This window comes from Mastacembelus armatus, chromosome 18, assembly GCF_900324485.2.
Source record: "Mastacembelus armatus chromosome 18, fMasArm1.2, whole genome shotgun sequence".
Lineage (NCBI taxonomy): Eukaryota > Metazoa > Chordata > Actinopteri > Synbranchiformes > Mastacembelidae > Mastacembelus > Mastacembelus armatus.
In genome coordinates, this window is record NC_046650.1 from 19,486,617 (window position 1) to 19,504,880 (window position 18,264).

An 18,264-nucleotide genomic window follows, 5' to 3' on the forward strand; every position below is an offset into this window, starting at 1 on the left:
TGTTCACCATCAAACTAGTCTGACCACATGCTGCCTTCAGGCGTCTCTGTAAAACCAGGAATTCTCCATGTTCACCTCTGACACTTGACACTGAGGATCAGCTCTAACACTCAGTTAATATGAGGAACCTGTGTTTTCCTATAGCTCCTGAACGCAGCATCGGCTCTGTAAAATCCCCATTGTCTATTTCAGCTCAGCAGCAGCAGCCAATCAGGAGAAGAGCTGCTGATGAGTCACCAGTTACCAGTAGAAACTGAAGCTGAAGCGGCAGATATGAACACACTGTGTCCTGGAGTCTCTGGTTATGATGCTGGTTTATGTTCAGTTCACTGACACTTTACTGTTTATTGTCACACACAATGTCCAGATGTGTTAATTTATTTGACTAAAGACTGGTTCAGACAGAGTCCAGACATTGAAGAAATTTTTAAATCTTTGATGAATAAATGTTAATTCATTTACACTATGAGTCCAAAGTCAATGTGACAGTGTAAAGAGTTTGACTAGTTAGACTAAACTTTATTAAACTGCACTTTCCCTTGTGGATTATTAAGGTTTAGTCTGAGTTAATGATCATTTATGTGGACAGGTAAATGATTTAGTTTAAAGTCTGTGAGCTTCATAAACACAAACTCAGCAGGATTATTATCATATTAATAAGTTTATGAATCAGGAGTCATGTGATCAAACAGCTGCTGCGTTTATTTTGTGGCTTATATTCCTCCTTCTCTTTCCATTAGTCCCTGAACGCACCGTGGAAAGTCCCAAAGGTTTACTTTCACTACCTGTTTGATCAGCAGCCAATCAGAAGCTGAGCTGCAGACCCGTCATCAGTCACTAACAGCAGGTTTTTATGGTTGAACAGCAGCAGAGAAAACGAGCTGATACTCCCCCTGCTGTTCATCAAGTGTGCAGACAATATACAACGTGTTCAAAAAAATTTTAAAAAATTAAAAGAGAACCTGTGTGCAGATATTTCCAGTTCAGACAGTCAGTTCAGGTTGTTATCTGACACACAGTGAAGATGTGTTGTACAGAGTTATGGCATGAGGCAGGAAGGATTTCCTGTAGCGATGCTTAAGACAACGAAGCTGTCTATTTGGATTTCAAAACTTAAACACATAGTCACAGGAAAATGTTTCTGTGTGAAACTGATGAATATTTTAACGATTGATAATCAATCGGTCAAACTCTAAAGATTTTCTCACCTGGAACAAACCAAATACCAAATGAACCTCTCTCCAGTCTGTAGGCTACATGTGTTCAAAATAAGTCTACACAGATCAATAACTGATCACAGTTGCTTTAATTAATCATTCAAGACATGAAAATACAATTGTTTCACCAGGTAATATCAGTTTTTACTTTAATACAGTTATTGATTAAATTCTGATGACATGTTGATGCACCTGCAGGTTTGTTGTTTTAAATGAAGACAAAGAAAACAAACACCTGCTCAGCCAATTAGAAAATCAGCTGCTGATGACTCATCTGTTTCCAGGTGAAGCTTGTTGTTGTTGAACAGAAGCAGATAAAGTGAAAGAGCTGAGACGCCTCCTGGTGGATCATCAATAACCAGTTTTACCAGTCCACTGTTAGTTTATGATATATAAAAAATAAATAAGAGCTTAGACCGGAGAAATAATTAACATTTATAAACTACACTTTATTAATTTAATATAATTAAAATGTTCAACATTAAAATTAAACAAAACAACACCACACTCTTTACAACTGAATATTATAAACTGTTTGTTCTGTACATCAAACTCTTCAGTGTCAACACAAACAGGTTTAGATCAGTCAGTGTGGATGTGCAGACACTTGAGCTGTAGAGCAGGAACCATCCTGGTCATGAAGTCTCTGTCTCCTCGACTGAACCTCCGCAGCTCTACAACAAACAAACAAGCAAACATGATCTTCAGGTGTGGTTTCACTAAACCAGGACAAATGATTCTGATAATTCCCATCCAGGTAGTGGACTCTTATTTTTTAAGGTGTGTTTTGATGTGTTTTAATGTCTGTGTGTGTTTTAATGTCTGTGTGTGTGTGTGTGTTACCCTCTGGTCTCTGGTTGCTCAGTTTCCTGCAGGTGAGTGAGATGGGACGACCCACAACATCAGTGCTGCACACACACAACAGGAAGTGGAGGAGAGGGTCGTCACACTCAGGGTCACACACCTGAGACAGAGACACAGGTAAACAGTAAACACACAGGTAAACAGTTAAATGTCTGCAGAAACAGAAACAGTGAAAGAGGAAGTGGTACTGACCAGGCTCCGCCCCTGGGGGTATACTCTAATATGACCCTTGACCCTGAGCGCCCTCTGAAGCCCCTCCCACTGAGAATCAGCCAATTTGAGCAGAGGACGAACGAGAGCACCTGAGAACCAGACGTGAGCCTCACCTGTGCCGTCGTCCATCACCACTCTGATTGAAATACAGATCGATATATCATCAATCACCAATCCAATTAAGATATTGATCAATACATCATCAATCACTGATCAATACACAGACATGAAGTGAGGACCAGGCTGCAGGTCCAGGTTCTTACTTTGCTTTGGACTGAAACAATGAGGAGGTCGAACGACACTGAGAACTGGAACAAGACTGAGAGAGAGAGAGAGTCAGGTGTTTACCACAGGATGGAAAGTAAACAAACTGTAGTAAATATAAACAATAAACATAAATAATAACTAACACAAACTATAGTAAATATAATCTTCTTCTTCTTCTCCTTCTCCTCCTCTGGGCTGCTCCCTTCAGGAGTCTCCACAGCCAATCATCTGCCTCCATTTAACCCTATCCTCTGTATCCTCCTCACCCACACCGACTATCCTCATGTCCTCCTCCACATCCAAAGATGGCGCCGAGTATGGCCGCCTTGGTGTGTTGCTGCGTCCTGTTTTGTTTGTTTTTGTGCGTTAACTTTGTGTCTGCTTGCTCTTACACCAGAGAAGAGCTCATAAACACTCCACCCCCACGGACTTATATCCAGTTTTTTTGGCTTCTGCTGCAGATTTACTTAATGTTTTGGTCAAAAAAGTGAAACACCACCGAAGAGGAAAGCGTGCCGGCGCACTTGTGCGTCTGCGACAACGGAGAATGCGCACACCGCTACCTGGGATCTTCCTCTCCAACGTCCGCTCACTCTCCAATAAAATGGATGAACTGGCACTGCTGACGAGAAGAAACGGGGAGTTTTCTTCATCTTGTGTCTTGTGCTTTACGGAAACGTGGCTCTGTGAACAAACACCAGACTCCGCGCTACACCTGGAGGGATTCCAACTACTCCGAGCGGATCGTCTCAGGGAAATTTCCGGCAGGGCTAAAGGTGGTGGTCTCTGTTTCTACATTAACAGTGGCTGGTGTACCGATGTGACTGTGATCTCCCATCTTTGCTCTCCGGATCTGGAATATTTAGTTACTCATTAACTGCAAGCCATTTTACTCTGCGCGTGAGTTCCATTCATTCATCCTCGCTTGTACTTACATCCCGCCGAGTGGGGACGTGCACGAGGCTCAGCGTGTACTCGCGGACCATATTCTGCGTGTGGAACGAGAACATCCGAACTCTTTAGTCATCGTCCTTGGTGACTTTAATAGAGGAAATCTGAGTAAAGAACTACCAAAATACAAACAACACATCATATGCCCAACCAGAGAGGAAAACACGCTTGATCACTGTTACACCACAATAAGGGGAGCATACCACGCAGTGCCACGCGCTGCTCTCGGACTATCTGACCACGTCATGATCCATCTGATTCCCGTGTACAGACAGAGGCTGAAGCTCTCCAGACCTGTGGTAAAAATATCTAGAAAATGGACTAGCCAGGCTGTGGATGAGCTTCGTGCATGTTTGGACTCTACGGACTGGGATGTGTTCAGAGCTGCTACAGATGGCCTGGACGAGTACACAGACACTGTGACGTCATATATACAGTTCTGTGAGGACGGTATCCTACCAACACGAACCAGGGTGAGTTACAACAATGACAAACCCTGGTTCACAGCTACACTCAGACAGCTGAGGCTACAGAAGGAATTGGCATTTAAAAGTGGAGACAGAGAGAACTACAAAAGTGCTAAGTACAGGGTTAGCAAGGAGGTGAGAAGAGCTAAATCACTGTACTCTGAGAGACTCCAGCAACAGTTCTCTGCCAACGACTCAGCCTCTGTGTGGAAGGGGCTTAGGCAAATCATCAACTACAAGCCTAAATCCCTCCACTCCACTGACGACCTTCGACTAGCCAACAGCCTAAATGAGTTCTATTGTCGCTTTGAGGATTCATCAGGCTGCCCTGACACCTCCACTCAAGCCATCAACACAGTCAATCACACCCCCTCCCCACACCACCCAGAGGACCCATCAAAGTCGCCCATAACCCCCACCACCTCCCCCATATATCCAGCCCTCGCAATCCTGGAGGAAGATGTAAACAGGATTTTCAGGAAACTGAACCCCCGCAAGGCTCCCGGCCCAGACGGTGTGTCCCCCTCCACCCTAAGACACTGTGCGGATGAGCTGACTCCTGTGTTCACAGACATTTTCAACACCTCACTGGAGTCATGTCACGTGCCTGTCTGCTTCAAATCCTCCACCATAGTCCCAGTCCCAAAAAAGCAGAGGATCACTGGTCTCAATGATTACAGACCTATGGCATTGACGTCTCAAGTCATGAAATCATTTGAACGACTGATTCTTCCCCAACTCAAGACCATCACGGCCCCCCTCCTAGACCCCCTGCAGTTCGCTACAGAGCTAACAGATCTGTAGCCGACGCAATCAACTTGGCCCTACACTACATCCTGCAGCATCTGGATTCCCCAGGAACCTACGCCAGGATCCTGTTCGTGGATTTCAGCTCTGCCTTCAATACAATCCACCCTGCTCTCCTTCAGGACAAGCTGTCCTTGCTGAACGTGCCTGACTCCATCTGTCTGTGGATCACTGACTTCCTAACAGATAGGAGGCAGCACGTGAGGCTAGGGAAGAATGTCTCAGACACCCGGACCACCAGCACCGGAACCCCACAAGGCTGTGTACTTTCCCCTCTGCTCTTCTCGCTGTACACTAACAGCTGCACCTCTGACCACCAGTCTGTCAAGCCGGTTAAGTTTGCAGATGACACCACCCTCATCGGACTCATCTCGAACGGAGACAAGTCTGCCTACTGGAGAGAGGTGGACCGTCTGGAATCCTGGTGCAGCAACAACAACCTGGTGCTGAATGCCCAGAAGACAGTGGAGATGATCATTGACTTTCGGAAAGTCTCAGTTCCGCTGACACCCCTCACCCTGGCAGACACCCCAGTATCCACTGTGGACTCCTTCCGCTTCCTGGGCACCACCATCACCCAGGATCTCAAGTGGGAGCCGACCATCAGCTCCCTCATCAAGAAGGCCCAGCAGAGGATGTTCTTCCTGCGGCAGCTGAGAACACTCAAGCTACCAGCCAAGATGATGGTTCAGTTCTACACAGCCATCATCGAATCCATTCTCACCTCCTCCATCACCGTGTGGTACGCTGGTGCCACGGCCAGGGACAAGCTCAGACTGCAGCACGTTGTGTGCTCTGCTGAGAAGGTGATCGGCTGCAACCTCCCATCTATTGATGACCTGTACCTCTCCAGAACTCTGCGGCGTGCAGGCAGAATCTCAGCTGATCCCTCCCACCCTGGTCATGGTCTCTTTGTGCCACTTCCCTCAGGCAGAAGGTTACGATCCACTCGGACTAGAACCTCACGTCATAAAAACAGCTTCTTCCCATCTGCCATCAGACTCATTAACTCCAACAGACACTGCTCTGACACTTTAGCACAGTCACCGTACCTTGTTCCGTCATCCACCTGACGACTTTTGCACTGTTCATCCCACTGCACTACTTAGTCATATTGCGTTGCTCTTTCTGTAAATTCATCTTGTAAATAAGAAAAGTATACATACAGTATTTTTAATTTCACTGCACCTTACATATTTTATTCATCTATGCTGCTCATTTAGGGCACTTATTATATGTTATATGTAACTTGTCATGTCTATGCTCTATGTTTGCACCATCTCACCAAAACAAATTCCTTATAACGTGAACCCCTCACTTATTTGGCAATAAAACTGTTTCTGATTCTGATTCTGATTCTGACTACATCCAAGAACCTCCTCTTTGGTCTTCCTCTAGTCCTCCTTCCTGGCAGCTCTAACCTCAGCATCCTTTTACCAATGTATTCACTGTCCCTCCTCTGAACATGTCCAAACCATCTCAATCTGGCTTCCCTGGCTTTTTCTCCAAACCATCTAACATGAGCTGTCCCTCTGATGTCCTCATTCCTGATCCTATCCATCCTCGTCACTCCCAGAGAGAACCTCAACATCTTCAGCTCTGCTACCTCCAGCTCTGCCTCCTGTCTTTGTCTCAGTGCCACTGTCTCTAAACCAGACAACATTGCTGGTCTCACCACTGTCTTGTCCACCTTTCCTTTCATTCTTGCTGACACTCTTTTGTCACACATCACACCTGACACTTTCCTCCACCTGTTCCAACCTGCTTGCACACGTCTCTTCACTTCTTTTCCACACTCTGTGTTGCTCTGGACTGTTGACCCTAGGTCCTTAAAATCCTCCACCTTCTTCACCTCTACTCCCTGTAACCTCACCGTTCTACTTGAGTCCCTCTCATTTACACACATGTACTCTGTTTTACTGTGACTAACCTTCATTCCTCTCCTTTCCAGAGCAAACCTCCAACTCTCTAGATTTTCCTCCACCTGCTCCCTGCTCTCACTACAGATGACAGTGTCATCTGCAAACATCATGGTCCACGGAGATTCCTGTCTAACCTTATCTGTCAGCTTGTCCATCACCACAGCAAACAAGAAGAGGCTCAAAGCCGATCCTTGGTGCAGTCCCACCTCCACCTTGAACTCCTCTGTCACCCCTACAGTACAACTCACCACTGTCTTACAGCTCTCATACATGTCCTGCACCACTCGAACATACTTCTCTGCCACTCCAGACTTCCTCATACAAAACCACAGCTCCTCTCTCGGCACCCTGTCATACGCTTTTTCCAAATCTACAAAGACACAATGCAGCTCCTTCTGGCCTTCTCTGTACTTCACCATCAGCATTCTCAAAGCAAATATTGCATCTGTGGTTCTCTTTCTTGGCATGAAACCATACTGCTGCTCACAAATGCTCACTTCTGACCTCAGCCTAGCCTCCACTACTCTTTCCCATAACTTCATTGTGTGACTCATCAGCTTTATTCCTTTGTAGTTTCCACAACTCTGCACGTCTCCCTTGTTCTTAAAGATGGGCACCAGTACACTTCTCCTCCATTCCTCAGGCATCCTCTTTCTCCAAGATCTTGTTAAGTAGCCCAGTCAAAAACTCTACTGCCACCTCTCCTAAACACTTCCATACCTCCACAGGTATGTCATCAGGACCAACTGCCTTTCCACTCTTCATCCTCTTCAATGCCTTCCTCACTTCATCCTTACTGATCTTTGCTACTTCCTGCTCCATAACAGTCACCTCTTCTGCTCTGTGCTCTCTGACATTTTCCTCATTCACCAACTCTTCAAAGTATTCCTTCCATCTTTCCATCACACTTGTGGCACCTGTCAACACATTTCCATCCCTGTCCTTGATCACCCTAACCTGCTGCACATCCTTCCCATCTGTCTCTCTGCCTCGCCAACCTGTACAAATCCACCTCTCCCTCCTTAGAGTCCAACCTATCATACAAATCCTCATATGCCCTTTGTCTGGCCTTTGCCACCTCTACCTTCACCTTATGCTGCATCTCCCTGTACTCCTGTCTGTTCTCTTCTGTCCTCTCTGTGTCCCACTTCTTCTTAGCTAACCTTTTCCTCTTAACACACTCCTGAACTTCCTCATTCCACCACCAAGTCTCCTTATCTGCTTTCCTCTTCCAGATGACACACCAAGTACCCTCCTACCTGTCTCCCTGATCACTTTAGCTGTAGCTGTCCAGTCATCTGGAAAAACCTCCTGACCTCCCAGAGCCTGTTTCAGCTCCTCCCTGAAAGCCACACAACACTCTTCCTTTTTCAACTTCCAATAGTAAATATAAACAATAAACATGAATACTAACACAAACTATAATAGACACAAAATTCAATAAATATGTACCTGTGTGTACATTTGCAGTACAGTAACCTGTGTGTACGTTAGTAGTATTACATATGCAGTATACATAGCTGTGTGTACATTTGCAGTACTACATTAGTAGTATACATACCTGTGTGTAGTCGCTGCCACACACTGAGCAGCTCCACTGCAGATGCAGGAACAGGAAACAGACAATGTGACCTCTGACCTGACTCACAATACACCTCTGCTCTGTGCTGACAGCCCACAGGCCCAGGTGCATGATGGGAACAGGAGGAGGGTGAGCAGAGCTGAAACAAAAACACACAGATGATACTGTGTCAGTGTTTTAGTAGTGGATCAATCATTATTATAGATAATCAATCAGTCATGTTACCTGGTGTCTCCCAGTGAGGTCACAGTGATGGAGCTGACAGGTGAACTGCTGCAGTACACACTTCCTGACCTGAGGCAGGTAAACACAGGTGGAGTCAGAGGTCAGACTCATCTTCACAGGTCTGTCTGAGGGCTCAGACCTGGTTTTAGGGTTAAGGTTAGTTCCTGTCTGTGTGTGTGTGTTACCTGGACAGTTTCCTGTGGAAACCAGACAGCAACAGCATGTTGCCAGGCAACAGGCCAGGGGGGTAGGGGGTGTGGCTTAGGTCCAGATACACCTGCAGACTCCTCCCAGTTTGGTCACACATGGTGAGACGCACACCTGAACACACACATACACAGTCTGTCAGTGAGGAAACTCATCAGTGCATCCCCCTGGCCCTAAGGTCCAAGACTAATCTGGTTCTAACCTGGACCTGGGTCTCATCTGGACCTGATTCTTTACTTGATTCTTTACTTTTTTTTTTCTTGTGTGCTGAGGAAAGTTAGTTCTTCTATGACAATGACAGTAAATTATAATTTATCCGTGTGTGTGTGTGTGTTAATGTGTGTTTATGCCTGTGCATGTGTGTGTTTGTACCTGTATGTGTGTCACTTGTCCTGTAGTTCAGGTTGATCCTGTCTGATACCAGACCCTGAAAACACACCAGCTCTGAACTACACACAGATATGAGAGTTATTGATTACTCCTCATGGCGATCAATCACAGGTGTTTTTGTGTATAATTAGAAATACAGGTGTGTTAAGGACCAGTTCACCTGGAGTCCAGGACCTGAGAGACAGACAGGACTGAGGGCGAGAGAGTCTGAAGACAGAGAGAGAGAGAGAGAGCGAGAGAGCGTCTTCATCTCATCTGTGATAAACTGTATATAGGCAGTATGACACTGTGTGTGTGTTTACCTGTCTGCAGGTGTGCAGCAGCAGTGGACTTATCAGAGTGTGGAACCTCCAATCAGATCTGACCTGCAGGGTGGGGTCAGTGTGGAGCTCCACTCTGCTCCGCCCAGAAACACCAGAGCCAATTAAAACACTGGGATCCTGATAGACAGACACACAGACCAATCAGCTGCCAGGATTCTGATGATGCAATAAAACTACATCAGGCTGAACTCAGGATCCAACTGATACAAACCCAGAGTTCACCTGCACAGAAACATGACCCTGCTGCCTCAGGTAGAGTTAAGATGTGATGGAGGTGATAAATACACTGAGCTACAAGTTGTAGAGCTTTGTGAGACTTCAGCCGTGCCCCTCATTGACATCATCACAGGTGTGTTTACCTGAGTGTTAGCAGCGATGAGTCTATAGAAACATCCAGGCTGGAGGAGGGGGAACCATCGAGCCGACACACCTGAGAATACCAGCACCACCTGTGCAAAGCAGCAGCAACAGGTAACCACGTAACAACTGATCACAGGTGCATCATGGGAACTAAAAGCGTAGGTGTATGTCTCACTTTGCCATCCCAGTCCTTCTCTGCTTCTCTGTCTGTCATTGGTCCATTCTTTGGGTCCCGCCCCCACCTGACCACTGGGCCAATCATAGCAGCTCGGACAGAGAAGCTCAGTGTCAGCCCCACCTCCTCTTTCTTTAGCTCCACCCCTGTATTCCTCCAGGCTACACCCTCTTTCTGCTCCACTCTGATCACCATGGAGACACATGCCTGGGTTGTCGTGGCAACAGATGTGTCTCCTGTTCTTCTCCTTTTCCTTCCTGCAGTTTGTCCTCCCTCTTGTTCTTCTACTGTCTGCTTCCTGTCTGTGACATCACCTGCTGGCCCCTCCCCCATCCGTCTCAGGTGTGTTACCATAGCAACAGATGGACTCAGGATGTGCACATGGTCCAGAGAAAACTGCAGGTAAACTCTGCAGGTAAACACACAAACAGATTTTAACATGTTCATATGTGTGTTTTAATGTGTGAGTGTGTGTGTGTGTGTGTGTGTGAGTGTGTGTGTACCTGCAGTTTTTGTGTGTGATGAATCTGTCCTGATCCAGGTGTTGGTAGGAGGGGAAATCTGATTGGAGGAATCTCTCTGTTACCATGGTGAACTGCTGCACACACACCAGACAACCTGGAACACACATACATTTGTTGAACCTGCAGTCTGTGACCTCTAACCTCTGGGCAGGTGTGTGTTTGTGTGTGTTGTACCAATCCAGGCGGTGTTGAATGTGTTTGAATGCCGCCCTCTGACCTCCCTCCTCTTCCTCACTGACAACACAGGCCACAGCTCCAGTGGAGTCTCTGAGCTGCAGAGTCCGTTTGTGTTCAGACGCCAGAGATGGAAGCTCCAGGACCCCGACCAACAGCAGGGGGCGCCGCCTGTCACACAGGTAACAGGTGTTATTTATTGTGTGTAGTCAGTAAATACTCATGTATTAACTGGTTAATTTATCCAGTACTACCAGTATATTTCTGTGTGTACAAAATGTTTCTGTCCTATAAAACATCATGAAACACATTGAATGTCCCTGCTCTGAAAAACAGTTCAAACTGCTGTTTGTGTTTGCATCTAGCTGAGCAGCTGCTCGTCCTGAGTTTACCTGAGTCTGGGTTTACCTGAGTGTCTCTCCAGTCTGACGATTGTTCTGGGGGTCAGGTGTCAGAGTCCTGCAGGACCAGGACAGTGCTGTATTGATCTGGGATCTGGTCAGACTGGATCCATCAGGAGGCAGCAGAGAGCTCAGAGAGACTGAAGACCAGCAGTCGGACTGTAGAGACTGGATGAGCTTTGATATACTGATGTACTGATGGACGCCAGGGTCAACACTGTACTATGGAAACACACACACCACACACTGACTGTGTTAAAGATGTTAAAGACACAAACACTGACCTGTGGAGACACAGAGCCACTTCAGGTGTATCTACCTCAGTCAGGGGACAGGTATGAGGCTCGTCCAACATCTCTGAGTAAATATCCCTCCTTCTTCTTCCTCGTCTCCACACAAAGTCCATCAGCTTCCAGGACAACACACACGCACACTGCTGCTTCAACACACTGGGAACCAGACTGAGACACAAACACTATGGTCAGTTTATTAGGAACCCCTGGGTAAGACTCCGTCGGTTTATTAGGAACCCCTGTGTCGGACCAATTCAAAAGTCCAGCAGTGATAATGTTCAGTGTGTGTTCAGACTGTTTCAGAGCTGCTGTGATGATTTGGATACAGGTGTTTAATAATAACATCGTCCTGTGTCTCTGCAGTATAAACTCACCTGTGTGACAGCTGTGAGCTCAGGTGACACGCCCACAGGTACTCAGACACGCCCACATTCTTCTCCAGCACCAACCGTGGTAACGCTCCATCACCAGGGCAAGTGGAGTCAGGTGGAGACCCCCCCACCCTGCTGAAGGAGGTGACCCTCAAGGTGGAGCGCAGACAGGTGCAGAGCATGCTGGGAGGAAAGTCAGGACAGGGCCGAAACAGGAAGTGGACATGATGGAGCTGCAGGGGGAGTGTTTAGAAAACAATAAAACTGTATGAAGAATTTCTGTATATATTATATATATATATATATATATATTATATTATATATAAGTGATATTATAAAGTGATATTAACACCTGGACCAATCCCAGAGCAGGGATCACACCTGGACTCAGACTCACCTCCACACAGTCTCCTGCTCTCAGTCTCCTCCTCAGAGTCGGCTGATAGGCCAGGCACAGACCCACCTTCCTGTCAATCACATACAGCCCCGCCCCCTCACTTACCACCTCAGTCACCATGCCCTGTCAGAGGTGAGAGGCGGAGCTTCTTACACAGGTACCTCAGCAGGTAAAATGAAAACATTCTGACAACCAATCAGGACTGAGTATCATCTGTATCTCACCTGGTAACTGATGACCCTGGACTGTTTCACCCTGACACCTGATTGGATAAAGTCTCTCTCAGGCTCCTCCTCTTCATTGTCATTGTCATATGACATCATGGGAACGGGCGTGTCTGATTGTGACTGTGTTTGTGTGTGTTCCACAGGTGTGTGTGTCAGTGTGTTGTCTGTGTGTATTTGTGATTGGTCTGTTACACACAGGATGTTGTTTCCTCTCCAGCCTCGCAGGACACACACTCGCAGAGCTGTCACACACACACTCTCACCAACACACACACACTGAGACCACCACAGTCTGCTGGTGACCTGCAGGCAGACAGGCGAGAGAGAGACAGGTGAGAAAAAGAGAGACAGACAGACAGGTCACAGAGACAGGTGAGAGAGACAGGTCACAGACAGGTGTCGTACCTTCACGAGCACAGGTAACGTGTGTCTGTTGTCTGTCAGTGTGAAGCAGAAGAAGCTTGTTCCTGCCACGACCAGCACTGGGCTCACTGAACCCACCTGTCCACAGACTGCCACCCGCTGACCTCTGACCCTAACGCAGACAGACAGGTAAGTCAGAGACAGAAAGACTGGTCAAACAGAGATAGACACACAGGTGACCCACCTGTGCTGCAGTAGACCTGCAGCCTCTCTGACACTAAGACCCGCCTCTTTTTCAGCGGCAGCAGCCAATCCCTGCTCAGGACCAGGACACAGCAGCACAGGAGAACCAATCAGCTCCACGCAGCCTCCAACCTCACCCTGCTCCAGGGCATTGTGGGGGATGTAGTTCCAGTGAGGGAGTAAGACGGGACGATTTAGCCACATAGAAGAGGGAGACTGGACCTGCAGAGAGACAGACAGGTGTTAAACTGTTCAGCTGCAGGTGAAAAATAATAAAAACAATAAAAACCTGTTAAGCTAAAAGGTTTTACAGATTTTACAGGTGCATAGTGGATCGGGCAGTGGTCGAGGACGGGGACCTCGGCGACCCGATCCCTGGATGCTGAAACTGGCTCTAGGGACATGGAATGTCACCTCACTGGGGGGGAAGGAGCCTGAGCTTGTGCGGGAGGTTGAGCGGTACCGACTAGAGATAGTCGGGCTCACCTCCACGCACAGCCTGGGCTCTGGAACCCAGCTCCTTGAGAGGGGCTGGACTCTCTTCTACTCTGGAGTTGCTCGCGGTGAGCGGCGGCGAGCTGGTGTGGGCTTGCTCATAGCTCCCCAGCTCAGCCGCAACGTGTTGGAGTTTTCCCCCCAGAGTGAAAGGGTCGTTTCCCTGCGCCTTCGGGTCGGGGATAGGTCTCGCACTGTTGTTTCGGCTTATGGGCCGAACAACAGTGCTGAATACCCGGCCTTTTTGGAGTCTCTCGGGGGGGTGCTGAAAGGTGCTCCTACCGGGGACTCCATAATTCTGTTGGGGGACTTCAACGCTCACGTGGGCAGCGACAGTGAAACCTGGAGGGGCGTGATTGGGAGGAACGGCCTCCCCGATACGAACCCGAGTGGTGTTCTGTTGTTGGACTTCTGTGCTACTCACAGTTTGTCCATAACGAACACCATGTTCAAGCATAAGGGTGTCCATCAGTGCACAGGGCACCAGGACACCCTAGGCCGGAGGTCAATGATCGACTTTGTAGTCGTGTCATCTGACATTCGGCCGTATGTCTTGGACACTCGGGTGAAGAGAGGGGCAGAGCTGTCAACTGATCACCACCTGGTGGTGAGTTGGATCCGCTGGCGGAGGAGGAAGCGGGACAGACTTGGCAGGCCCAAACGTACTGTGAGGGTCTGTTGGGAATGTTTGGCCGAACCCACTGTCAGAGGGGTCTTTAATTCACACCTCCGAGAGAGCTTCTACCAGATCCCAGGGGAGGCTGGGGACATTGAGTCCGAATGGACCATGTTTTCCACCTCCATTGTCGACGCGGCGGCTAGGAGCTGTGGCCGTAAGGTTTCGGGTGCCTGTCGTGGCGGCAATCCCCGAACCCGGTGGTGGACACCGGAGGTAAGGGATGCCGTCAAGCTGAAGAAGGAGTCCTACCGAGCTTGCTTGGCTTGTGGGACTTCCGAAGCAGCTGACAGGTACCGCAGGGCCAAGCGTGCTGCAGCCCAGGCGGTGATGGAGGCAAAAACTCGGGTATGGGAGGAGTTCGGTGAGGCCATGGAGAAGGACTACCTGTCGGCCCCGAAGAAATTCTGGCAAACCATCCGGCGCCTCAGGAGGGGGAAGCAGTGCTCTACCAACGCTGTTTACAGTGGAAGTGGTGAGCTGCTGACCTCGACTGGGGATATTGTCGGACGGTGGAAGGAATACTTCGAGGATCTCCTCAATCCTGTCAACACGTCTTCCATAAGGGAAGCAGGGGCTGGGGATTCGGAGGCTGATCCATCCATCACCCAAGCCGAAGTCACTGAGGTAGTTCGGCAGCTCCTCGGTGGCAAAGCACCGGGGGTGGATGAGATCCGTCCCGAGTACCTCAAGTCTCTGGATGTTGTTGGGCTGTCATGGCTGACACGCCTGTGCAACATCGCTTGGCGTTCGGGGACAGTACCCCTGGATTGGCAGACCGGGGTGGTGGTTCCTCTTTTTAAGAAGGGGGACCGGAGGGTGTGTTCCAACTACAGAGGGATCACACTCCTCAGCCTCCCGGGGAAGGTCTATGCCAGGGTGCTGGAGAGGAGGATCCGGCCGGTGGTCGAACCTCGGATTCAGGAGGAACAATGCGGTTTCCGTCCTGGGCGTGGAACACTGGACCAGCTCTACACACTCTCGAGGGTGCTCGAGGGTTCATGGGAGTTTGCCCAACCAGTCCACGTGTGTTTTGTGGACTTGGAGAAGGCATTCGACCGGGTCCCTCGTGACATCCTGTGGGAGGTGCTCCAGGAGTATGGGGTCCGGGGCTCTTTGCTGGGGGCTATCCGGTCTCTGTACAAACGGAGCAGGAGCTTGGTTCGCATTGCCGGCAGTAAGTCAGACCTGTTCCCAGTACACGTTGGACTCCGGCAGGGCTGCCCTTTGTCACCGGTTCTGTTCATTACTTTTATGGACAGAATTTCTAGGCGCAGCCAGGGGACGGAGGGAGTCCAGTTCGGGGACCACAGGATTTCATCTCTGCTTTTTGCAGATGATGTTGTCCTGTTGGCTCCATCGAGCCAGGATCTCCAGCGTTCACTGGGGCGGTTTGCAACCGAGTGTGAAGCGGCTGGGATGAGAATCAGCACCTCCAAGTCCGAGGCCATGGTACTCAACCGGAAAAAGGTGGTTTGCCATCTCCAGGCCAGGGAAGACATCCTGCCTCAAGTGGAGGAGTTTAAGTATCTCGGGGTCTTGTTCACGAGTGAGGGAAGGACGGAACGTGAGATTGACAGACGGATCGGGGCATCGGCAGCAGTAATGCGGTCGGTGTACCGGTCCGTTGTGGTGAAGAAGGAGCTGAGCCAGAAGGCGAAGCTCTCGATTTACCGGTCAATCTACGTTCCTACTCTCACCTATGGTCATGAGCTCTGGGTCATGACCGAAAGAACGAGATCGTGGATACAAGCGGCTGAAATGAGCTTCCTCCGCAGGGTGGCCGGGCGCTCCCTTAGAGATAGGGTGAGGAGCTCGGTCACCCGGGAGGAGCTCGGAGTAGAGCCGCTGCTCCTCCACATCGAGAGGAGTCAGTTGAGGTGGCTTGGGCATCTGTTTCGGATGCCTCCTGGGCGCCTCCCTGGGGAGGTGTTCCGGGCATGTCCCACCGGGAGGAGGCCCCGGGGAAGACCCAGGACACGCTGGAGGGACTAGGTCTCCCGGCTGGCCTGGGAACGCCTCGGTGTCCCCCCGGAAGAGCTGTAGGAAGTGTCCAGGGAGAAGGAAGTCTGGGTATCCCTGATTCGGCTACTGCCCCCGCGACCCGGCCCCGGATAAGCGGTAGAAAATGGATGGATGGATGGATGGTTTTACAGATTTATAAGCTTTACACATGGACGCTGGAGGCAGCAGTTCTGTAAAAACATAGTTTAAGTCAAATAAAGAGTCTTAATAACTCTGGACTCTCTGACCCCCCACCCTTAGGACTAACCTTTAAAACCCTGAGTCACTCTGACAGTCCAGATGGACACAGCCTTTTAGACTCACCTCACACCTGACGCTCCCACTGCTGTTCGTCAGCCTCCACTCTCCGCCCCGCCCCTCTCTCAGGCAGCCAATCAGCAGCAGGTTGACCCGCGGCAGAGCCCGGTGTCCTGGCAGAGAGAGCTCCGCCTCCCTGGCCCACGCTCGCTGCTGATTGGTGCTCCAAGACAGAGTACTGACACAGGCGAGGTGCTGCTGGGAGACCAGTTCAAAGACAGACACCGGCCTGGGACAGGCAGGGTCAAAGGTCAGTGACAAAATACAGATACAGTACAGCTTTAAACAGTAAATAACTGAGAATATAAACACAGTAAATATATGAACACACACTTTTGTGAAAATAATGTGGTAATAATGTTACAGTAGTGACACAGGTGTCAAACAGGTGTTGGACACACAGCAGACAAGTATTGGACAGGTGTCAAACAGGTAGCAAACAGGCTGCAGACAGTCGTACCTGTAGCTGACAGGTAACGTGTGTGTGACTGTCATGTTCTTCTGAATCTTCTTCACCACACACACACTCAGAGACACACCTTGGTCAGAGCTCACACCTGAAACAACATCAGTAAACATCTGCCCTAATACCTGATGATAACCTTTGACCTTTTCAACATGAGTAAAACAGCTGAACTTATATATTCACTGCGCTCTAAGATTAGCCTGGTTCATTTACCTATAGGCAGGTATTACATTGTGAAACTACACTGAAAGCTGATTGGATGACTCACCTGTCAATAACTCGTCAGCAGCACAAGGGGCAGGACACATCGGACACACCTGTTGTGTGATGAAGCTGAACATCTCCTTTAACCACGTGGTCTCCTGCAGGACCAACATTTACCTGTTTATTCATGACTGAGACACGAACAGAACCTCATTTAAAAACTGGACCAAAGTCTGACAGCAGCCTCAGTACAGTGTCTTCAGAAACACAAACATCAGTCAGGGCTAAACTGCAGCTGGTAAGTGAATTATGAGTACACCGAATTTATAAACACACCAAACAAGAAAGGAAAATTAATCACCGACACGAGTTTCAGTGACGAGTTGCCATAACTTAGAAAATGTTAACTTTAGATTAAAAAGATTCTTTTACTGCCGTTTTCAATATGTAGTTTTTAATAGTAGGTGGATCAATTGAGGCCGAATTGAGCAGAAACGCTTGGTAACTGTAAAATGTTTTATTTTCTACTGTCATATCTCTATTATGGCTCATAATCTAAATATGATTAAATTGACATATTTCTGTACGGAGTTCCTGCTGTCTGCGCTAAACTGTACTGACGGCTTCACTGCGGAGTTTGAACTGGTCCAGGAACAGCTGCACGGAGTCCATGTCCATAGGGTCCAATAAACCTGAACGCTGAAGTCTGATGTTAGTAATTTATGACTTATTAAGGATGAACTATGTCGTTTTTCAGTCCTCTCGTTTATTAACAAACCGCTCCCGCAAAAAACCTTCTCAACTTCCTGTTCGGCTGCGGTGTCCGGGGAGGGTCAATTAGGTCAGTGTGTTCAGCACCATAGAAAGTGTTTGTGCTTCACACTGTGGGCAATTACTTTATTTACATGATGGTGAAATTAAAAACCCTGTCTATAATATACAATACTAAAGGATTTTAACACATGTCAAATATGAGTTAGGGTTAAGTTCTTATCTTTTCTGTGTGTTACTCTGATAAATTAAATTTTAATGTATAACCAATAAGGAAAATTACATTAACTTTAAATACATTTTTCTGTAACAGTTATGTGTTTCCTTATAATTCCTCTATCTTCCTCCATTCCTAAATCTATGTACC

The 18,264-nt window shown here is 48.3% G+C and overlaps 1 protein-coding gene and 3 long non-coding RNA genes across 5 annotated transcripts; 3 read left to right on the top strand and 1 right to left on the bottom strand.

Annotated features, from left to right (window-relative positions):
- Window positions 1-1,645: 1,645 nt before the first annotated feature.
- Window positions 1,646-17,918, bottom strand: LOC113145824 (CST complex subunit CTC1-like). Its single transcript, XM_026332927.2, is given in 26 exon segments — window positions 1,646-1,891; window positions 2,061-2,181; window positions 2,274-2,430; window positions 2,558-2,613; window positions 8,270-8,429; window positions 8,516-8,584; window positions 8,701-8,836; window positions 9,095-9,171; window positions 9,273-9,319; window positions 9,415-9,552; window positions 9,795-9,884; window positions 9,971-10,379; window positions 10,474-10,588; window positions 10,669-10,687; window positions 10,689-10,839; window positions 11,077-11,291; window positions 11,389-11,530; window positions 11,737-11,966; window positions 12,131-12,253; window positions 12,355-12,660; window positions 12,763-12,892; window positions 12,965-13,185; window positions 16,463-16,685; window positions 16,917-17,013; window positions 17,191-17,284; window positions 17,748-17,918. Coding segments are annotated over 26 exon segments (3,675 nt in total). The 5' UTR covers window positions 17,805-17,918; the 3' UTR covers window positions 1,646-1,799.
- On the top strand, window positions 1,834-9,971 carry LOC113146004 (uncharacterized). The gene is made up of 4 exons (XR_003297306.2): window positions 1,834-1,974; window positions 2,083-2,198; window positions 9,425-9,687; window positions 9,785-9,971. It is a non-coding gene; the product is annotated as an uncharacterized LOC113146004 (long non-coding RNA).
- Window positions 10,252-11,167, top strand: LOC113145997 (uncharacterized). 2 transcript variants are annotated; one of them, XR_003297305.1, is made up of 4 exons: window positions 10,252-10,372; window positions 10,512-10,645; window positions 10,741-10,850; window positions 11,034-11,167. It is a non-coding gene; the product is annotated as an uncharacterized LOC113145997 (long non-coding RNA). The 2 variants fall into 2 exon arrangements; XR_003297304.1 differs by having other exon boundaries at window positions 10,332-10,385; window positions 10,480-10,645.
- Window positions 12,774-13,255, top strand: LOC117152768 (uncharacterized). Its single transcript, XR_004463319.1, has 2 exons — window positions 12,774-12,909; window positions 13,020-13,255. It is a non-coding gene; the product is annotated as an uncharacterized LOC117152768 (long non-coding RNA).
- Window positions 17,919-18,264: the final 346 nt, after the last annotated feature.